This window comes from Gossypium hirsutum, chromosome D08, assembly GCF_007990345.1.
Source record: "Gossypium hirsutum isolate 1008001.06 chromosome D08, Gossypium_hirsutum_v2.1, whole genome shotgun sequence".
NCBI classification, from domain to species: Eukaryota; Viridiplantae; Streptophyta; class Magnoliopsida; order Malvales; family Malvaceae; genus Gossypium; species Gossypium hirsutum.
In genome coordinates, this window is record NC_053444.1 from 18445324 (window position 1) to 18453984 (window position 8661).

An 8661-nucleotide genomic window follows, 5' to 3' on the forward strand; every position below is an offset into this window, starting at 1 on the left:
TATCTGATAATAACATGCCAAAGCCATGTCCCAGACATGGTCTTACATGGGATGTTTCCTATACTGCAAATGCCATATCCCAGATATGGTCTTACATGAGAGTTCTCATATCAGTGCCCATGCCATGTCGTAGACATGGTCTTACGGGGGACCTCTCATCTTGGTACCAACGCCATGTCCCAGACATGGTCTTACATGGGACCTCTCATAACCTCAATAATGTCAATGCCATGTCCCAGACATGGTCTTACATGGGATCTCATTCCCTTAATGTCATGACATTTGTATCTGATACATTCTTAATGTTTCAACGGAACTTTTTAACACTGATTCTCTATCATCTCATACTTGAGTCAACATTAAATAATTTCATGAAATAAGTACATAATTTCTGGAAAATAACAACATTAATAATAATTATTGAAATATTGCATTTATTTACCGTAAACTTACCTCGATACAAAATACGATCAAATCTAGCAACTTAGTCCTCAACATTTTTCTTTCTCCGATCTAACTCCAGATTTCATTCCTCTTGATCTATAATAGTAATTTTAGCTTGTTTAATACTCACATTCATCAAAACAATTCTTGACTCAAACTTTGACAAATTTACAATTTTCCCCTAAACTTTTGCATATTTACACTTTTTCCCCAAAGCTCAGAAATTAAACTTCATCCCCTATTCTTATGTTTTATGACATGCTGAACATCTTTCCCTTCTATGGCAATATCAAATTCCCACTCTAACATTTACTTATGAACATTACGTATTTTTACCGATTTTATCGTTTTACTCATTTTCACTTAAAATCGCCTAGAAAAAGTTGTTTAACATAATTTCAAGCATCATATTCTACCATAAAACATCAAAATAAACACATTTCACCTATGGGTATTTTTCCAAATATGAACCCTAACATGAATTAATGGTAAAATAAGCTAAATCGAGCTACGATGACTCCAAAAACATAAAAAAACATTAAAAACGGGGCTTGAATGCACTTACTATAAGCTTGAGAAAGTGAAGAAACCCTAGCAACTGACTAAAATTCCCTTCATTAAAACTTTAGTTATTTTATCTATGCATGCCCATTTTTGTCCATGAAAATCTAATGGTCTAATTACCATTTAAGGACCTCTACTTCAATTATGCACTTCTATTAAATCCTTTATCATCTAAAGCTCATATTTACCCACTTTTTCAATTAAACCCTAATATGCAATTCAGACATGCAATCGCTGCAATTTCTTATCGGCATTCTAACACATGCATCCAATCAATCGTTAAATCATAAAAATTAATCACAATAAACTTTTCTATCTCGGATTCGTGGTTTCGCAACCACTATTCTGTTTAGGCCCTATTTTGAGATGTTACACTATTATTTTAATAATATTTAATATTAAATTTAATCTAATATTTATCTTGATAAATATTATATTAATATTAAAGTGACTAAGTTTAATCATAGTTGAACTCTCTAAACTCTCCCTACATAAAAAGAGCCTTAGGTCATTATTTATACACATTTGAATTTAAGAGAAAGTTGTAAAGAGAAAATTCTCTGAAAAGATTATTCCATAAAATTTCTAGAGATATTTTTTTGATTTACAACTTGACCAAAATTTTAGAGAAATTGTAAAATTACCCTACTAGTAATTTTTGTGAAAAATTTTCTAATTCGAAGTGAGCCCACACTCGGCACACGTGAGCTTGAGGATAGCAGAAAAGACTAATCGGTCGAAGCGCTCATCCTAGATGAATAAAAAACGTACAGTTTTGATTAAGTGTTAATTACTTTAGATATCATAACCAAGATCTTGTTTTGAATTTTTTTTAAAACTCTGGTTTTTCCCTAAATTTATTTCCTGCTACATTTTCCAAACACATTTTTCCAACAATTGGTATCATGAGCCAGATTGTGTTCTATCTATAAGTATAAACAGATAATCGAAATAAATTTCTCTTCTTCTTGAATAATTTAATTACGTAAAAAGTAACATTCTTTAGATCTTATGCATGTTTTAAGTTATATAGGGGAATGGATGTCATATTATATATTTGTTATATAATTATTTTTTGCCGAGGTTGTGGTTCTTAGGAAATAGACCGTGAACTATCATGTCCACGTAGGGCTATGTTTTTTTAAAACTCATAAAATTCTTGTGAGCTAGAAACAGATATAGGACTTAAATGTAATTTTTCCAAAAGGAGTTCATGACGAGAAAAAGATGCGATGGCTGTTGAAGACCCAAGGAATGCCTTATTTTTCTAAAAAGAGTTCATGGTTCTATTTCTAGCCATCGGTTGGACCGTCGGCCCGGTTTCACATACCAAAAATCACTTAGATTTTCTAAATTACTTTTTCAAGAAAATTCTTTAATAAAATTCTCTAGTTGAACAATTCTTACGACCACCTAAATTAATTCCACGTCAAATAAATCGACTTAATTAAATTATTCCCGAAGTCATAGAATTTTCTTCTAATTCAAATGGAGTCCAATCGAGTTTTTGTTGAGCTAGTGGAGGGACCAATCAGACATATACGATTAGACCCTAGTGATTCCAATTATGTCCAAAAACATCATTCTGATAATTCGCAACTACTTAATCATGGAGTTAGACCACAAGAAGTACCATGACTGAAAACTCCTTATTGTATACTTTTTATGAAAACAATTCATCCAACTACTTTGTCCAATGACCTTGTCATGTGTATGTTACCCTTATATGATATCCTTGATTCCTTTGAATTAAATCTGTTCACTCAATACAATTCTATTTTATCTCATTGTCACCATTGTGTCTTCTTAATGATTAATATGATCATTATCAACAAATGACTGATAAATTGCTCGTTTGAGAACAAGCAACCCTCCACGTTCCATATTTATCAATCCACACAATACCAATAAGAGGATATCATTAAGTCTTTAATTGAGCTATGAATTCCATTGTGACTAGTAAAGCCATGTCATGCACAAGTTATGTACCCAACATACTGACTATGGGCTCGATCATCTTTAGAGTATAAACCTCCATTTATATCAAAGCACATGAGTTGCATATGCATGGTCAGTGACTAACTCAGATTTAGGTAAATCACACCATGAATGTCACAAGTGAATTAATTCACAAACGAGTTTAGAATTAATTCAAAAAATAGGTTTAGAATTAATTCATCTTGGGTCCAGTCCAATGTATTAATGTATCATTCTACCAATGAATACATTTATGTCTCTACTCGTAGAGTTGACTACTCCGATAACCAAGACTAGCCATATACCCAATTGGAATTGTAGACGACATAATAATCTTTCTCAATATTAGAATCAAATGTTCACTTTGATTCTTTTATGAGATTATAGACTCATTTAGATTATCTACTGAAGTAAGTCTTCTTTCTCATAATGTAAACGTTCTTTACAATACCACTTATCTTCAGTTTGAAGTTTAAACAATTAATGATTGCTTGTCACAATTTTGCTATGCATGCAAAATATAAAAGACTTAAATACAAAAGACATAATAGTGAAATGTAAAATTAACTTTATTTATTTATTCATCATTCAAATAAATAGAAAATAATTACACGTTTACTACAATATAGGCATATTTCCGAATAGTCTCCCACCTTCTGTAATGAACTAAATGTGTCATGTGTCGTATTCCCATATCCTCGACATGTTTGTTAAAACTCCTAGTTACAAGAGTTTTAGTAAACGCATTCACAATGTTATCTTCAGAAGCTACTTTCATCACATCTACAATTCCTTCGGCTGCTGCCTCTCGTATTAAGTGATACTTCTCATCAATGTGTTTTGACCGTTTGTGTTTTCTAATTTCCTTGGTATTAGTTATTGCGGCACTGTTATCACAATACAGTGTTATAGCTTTTTCCATACCAAGAATAAATTCAAGTTCGGTAAAAAACTTTCAAAGCCATATTACTTCTTTCGTTGCCTCAAAAGCAGCCACATACTCAGCCTCCATAATAGAGTTAGCAGTGCAACTTTGTTTTACACTTCTCCATTCCATGGCTCCACAGCCTAGAATGAATGCATTTCCCAACATCAGTTTCATCAAATCTTTATAGGTTTGGAAGTCTGAGTTTGTGTATTTAACAGGAGTAAGGTCCTCCCTAGAATACACAAGCATATAATCCATGGATCTTTTAAGATACCTTAATATATGCTTTACAACTTGCCAATGCTTGAGATCTGGATTCGCCTAATATTGACTAACCATTCCTACTGCGAAACAGATATCTGGACATGTGCAAAGCATCGCATACATAAAGCTTCCAACTGCCGAAGCATATGGAAACTTACTCATATACTCTCTTTCTTCCGTTGTCTTATGTCAATCATTTAAAGAAAGCTGAAAACCTGATGCAGTCAGCTAAACGCCTGGCTTTGCATCGGTCATTGAAAAATGTTCAAGTACCTTATCGATGTATGAAGCTTGAGATAAAGCTATCGTTTTATTCTTTTGATCTCTAAGGATTCGAATTCCAAGGATATAACTAGCTTCACTCAAATCCTTCATGCTAAACTATTGAGCTAACCATAGTTTAACCGATTACAATTCTCTTACATCGTTTTTGATAAGTAGAATATCATCGACATACAAAACGAGGAATACCACCTTTTTTTCCTTTATACGCTTATAAACACAAGGTTCATCAACGTTTTGCTCAATCCAAAAGTCCTGATCATTTGATCAAATCTTTTATTCCATGAGTGGACACCTGATTAAGTCCATAAATGGTTCTTAGTAGTTTGCAAACTTTTTTCTCCTCTCCTTTCCTTTCCAAACTTTTTGCTCATTTCCTTTGGCAACATACTCAAACTCAGACTTCCAAACCTGTAAAGATTCGAGGAAATCAACGTTGAGAAATGTATTCGTTCCAAACCCACTAGCTAAATTATTTTGATATTATTTTGGCATAATGTCAAATTTAGTACTTAATGTTTATACTTTTTTATCAATTTGACTCTTATTCTTTTTTTTATAGCTAAATTTGGCCATCAATCTTTTAAAAAGAGTCAAATTTGACCATTCACATTTCGAAAAAGAGTCAAAATGAATTTTTTTTTAACGAGAATACTAACTAAAATGATAAATTATTAAATACGACAACCTGCATAACAATCCACGTATAGTCCAAGCTAATTTTTTTTAAAATATATAAAACTTTTATATTTTACATATTTATTATTGATTTATTTTATATTTTATATTTTTATAATTTTCGAATTATTTGTTGATGTGACATTTAAGACAAATGGTGTTACGCTACTATAATGTGTACATGGACTACCATGCAAGTAGTGTTAAAAAATGTTTTACTCAGCATTTTACTAAAAACGTTTTGACTATTTTCTAAAAGATTAATGACTAAATTTAGCCAAAAAAAAAAAGAGATAATGGTCAAAATGATAAAGAAATGTAAATGATAAAGGCTAAATTTACCATTATACCTATTATTTTTCTATGTATAAACCTCAAACTCAAAACTTAATTTAATTAAAATACTTCCAACACTAAGGCTATAAATGATTTGAGTGTTCGATGAACAATTCAATTTTTATTCATTTATTAAGCTAAATAAATGAACATGAACAATATTTTGGAGCTCGTTTATTAAATGAATCGAACACAAACAAAGCTTGTTATGTTCATTTATGTTCATGAACAAACTCGTTTATATTTGTTTAAAGCTCGCTTAATAAATTATTTGAAGCTTGTCTATTGTTCCCTTAGTATATATTAATAAAGTTATGTTGGCTTGTATGCTTTTGTATTTATAATATAATTATTAATATTTATATTTTTCTATTTTATGTCTAAAAAAGAATATATATTTATGTATTGTTTGTTTATTTATTACTCATGAACATTATTTGTGAATATGTTTAAACATATTTGTTTAATATTCGTCAATATATTTATTTAATTTCATGAACATTAAATAAATCAAAAAAAACCCATATAATTTTAATTAAACTAATTCACTATCCAACATCTTACCTTAACCAGTTCATGGGTAAACTTACTCATCCATACTCGAAGGTCCGCTTGAAGTTTAGGGGAGTTTAGGAAAAAATATTAAGCTCTAAAAATGGGCTTGGGAAAAAAAATAGGCTCGATTGAAATATAGGTCAGGTTTGGGTTTGAACATTTAAGTCTTCGAGCTTGGCCCGACCCATTTTAAGTTTACAGCACTTTATATTATGTTATTTTTATATATTATGTAATTTATAACACATAAAACAAATAAACCTATACTAATTATATAATACTACTTTAATGAAAACATTAAAATAATATTAAAATGATGATAAAAAGAATTCAATAAATAATATAAAATTATTAAATATTAAAATAATATCATATAAATATATTTTTTAAAAACATTAAAAATAATATGGACGAGCCTAAAATAAATTTAAATTAGTCTTTTATAAATATGGACAAATTTAAACAAAATTATAAATCCGTATTTTAGACCGGATCAAACTTGAATAAACATAAAATATATTAATATAATAGAGAAGTTGATTTCACCCAATGCCAACCCGATCGCAGATTAGCACCTCTATTAAACATAAAATATATTAATATAATAGAGAAGTTGATTTCACCCAATGCCAACCCGATCGCAGATTAGCACCTCTATTCTTACCCTCCGCCTACCATTATAAATTAAGCAAATATTTGTCAACATAAAATCCCCTTCCACACCGCGTAGACCAAAACCTTCTTAGCTGCATCATCTTCCCAGTGAAGTAGAACTCATTGATAATTCTCCCTTTATTTATCAACTACAAAGCAACCACCGGTCCAACCCAACCCAAAATACTATTACTGCTACTCCTCCCTCTTCCTCAGAACTTCACCCAGACACAGAGAGAGAGAGATGAACAGTTTTGAACCTGAAAGACATGACTCCTTGAAAAGGAGATGGCAAGACAAAAGATTAACCAACATCAACACCTCCTCCAGATTTGTTGCTTCTCCAGCCCCACCTCACTCTTCTTCTGCTCCCTTAACCTTGACGCCTAACCCTAGTTATAACAGGCGTTTCCCTTGTCTCGACGATGATTATCTTGTCTCCACCGTCGTGCCCCCAGTGACTGTGGTGCTTGAAGGCCGTTCCATCTGTCAGCGCATCAGTCTCCATAAGCATGCAAGCTACCATAGCCTTGCAAAGGCTCTCAGGCAAATGTTCGTGGACGGAAACGACAATGAAATCACCTCCGAGAATGGCCTTGATCTTTCCAATGCTGTTCCTGGTCACCTCATTGCCTATGAAGATATGGAAAACGATCTTCTTCTCGCTGGAGATCTTAACTGGAAGTACGTTTTACAGACTACTTTATTTATTCCAAAAACTTTGAAATTGAAGTTCAACCCAGAATTATTAATTGTTTTTTTTTCTATTTCTCTCCCATTTTTTTTATTATGGTTAAGGCTTTAAAAATTATTGTATTGTATATATGTGTGGAAATGAACAGGGATTTTGTACGCGTAGCTAAGAGAATTCGGATACTGCCAGCGAAGGGGAATTCAAGGAAAGAATGAACAGGGACAGTGTTGGGTTTTGGCATCCTGCTTTATTTCTCTTTGTGATGATCGTGGATGAACTTATATATATATCTGAAAATAAAAAGAAAATCAAGAAGCAAATTAAAGCTCATTTTGCAGTGGGATTTTGAAATGTTCTCTCATGGTCCTTTATCCTGAAGGATTCCTTTTACCTTAAAAAAGAGTTCTAGTTGTAGCCTCCCTTCTTTTGTTTTTTTAATAAAACTTCCTTTTTATCATACAATTTCAGATGAAGCGACTTCTTGCATAGGGATGTACATATATCTTAAATTAAGTGCCCAATTTGCGTAAGTTCGAAGATTGTCCGAATAGAGACAAAATTTCAATGTCCTAAGTTTATTACTTATTATTCTTATTTTTTCACACAATCGTCATTAATTTTATAAGCTTTCTAGAGTGCTAGACTGCTGTATTTTTTGTTTAAAGCGCACGACCATAAGAAAGAGAACAAACAGCTCCTGTTAATCTGCTTACATTACATTTGTCTTGGTTGCGTCTTTTCTTCTTTATTACAACTACCCCTTTAATCTAGTATGGGACTAGGGTTTGTCCTAATAAAAGAGGGGGTAATGAGGATACAGGAAGTCTAGAGGTCGAGAATAACTATAGAAGAAGGTTGGATATCTGCTATTTATATAATGGAAAGAGGGTTTTTTTTTTCTTTTTTTAAATCTGAATAGTTGCTTTAAAATTTAAATATGATGTCTTTAAAAACAATACAAATATGCTTATTGTTTATTGACTATTATTATTTGAATCTGAAGGAATATCTAAGTCGCTAAATATTTGAATATAGCATATAAAAAAATTAAATAAAGTTTTTAAGAATAAAAACAGAGAATAATTTTTATATTAAAATTTGAATCTATTTTCATAATAATTAAATGAATTCAAATAAGATATATGCAAAGAATAGATACAAGTAATTAATATCTAAAGTTAATATTTAAATATGTTATTAATAATAATTAAATTATCTACATTCATATTATTTTAATTTGCAAAAGGATAGATTAAAGATACACAAATATTAAACCTTGTGTGTT

General features: G+C 31.1%; 1 protein-coding gene across 1 annotated transcript; it reads left to right on the plus strand.

Moving 5' to 3' along the window:
* Window positions 1–6742: 6742 nt before the first annotated feature.
* LOC107918452 (auxin-responsive protein IAA33) lies at window positions 6743–7832 on the plus strand. Its single transcript, XM_016848024.2, has 2 exons — window positions 6743–7366; window positions 7525–7832. Exons 1-2 carry the CDS (start codon window positions 6927–6929, stop codon window positions 7589–7591), a joined length of 507 nt encoding a protein of 168 aa, XP_016703513.1. The 5' UTR covers window positions 6743–6926; the 3' UTR covers window positions 7592–7832.
* Window positions 7833–8661: the final 829 nt, after the last annotated feature.

Bases quoted from the DNA above. Each gene is read 5' to 3' on its own strand.
- LOC107918452 (XM_016848024.2), top strand. From the start codon at position 6,927: ATGAACAGTTTTGAACCTGAAAGACATGACTCCTTGAAAAGGAGATGG. The intron at 7,367-7,524 runs GTACGTTTTACA...GGAAATGAACAG, and splicing joins GCTGGAGATCTTAACTGGAA to GGATTTTGTACGCGTAGCTA.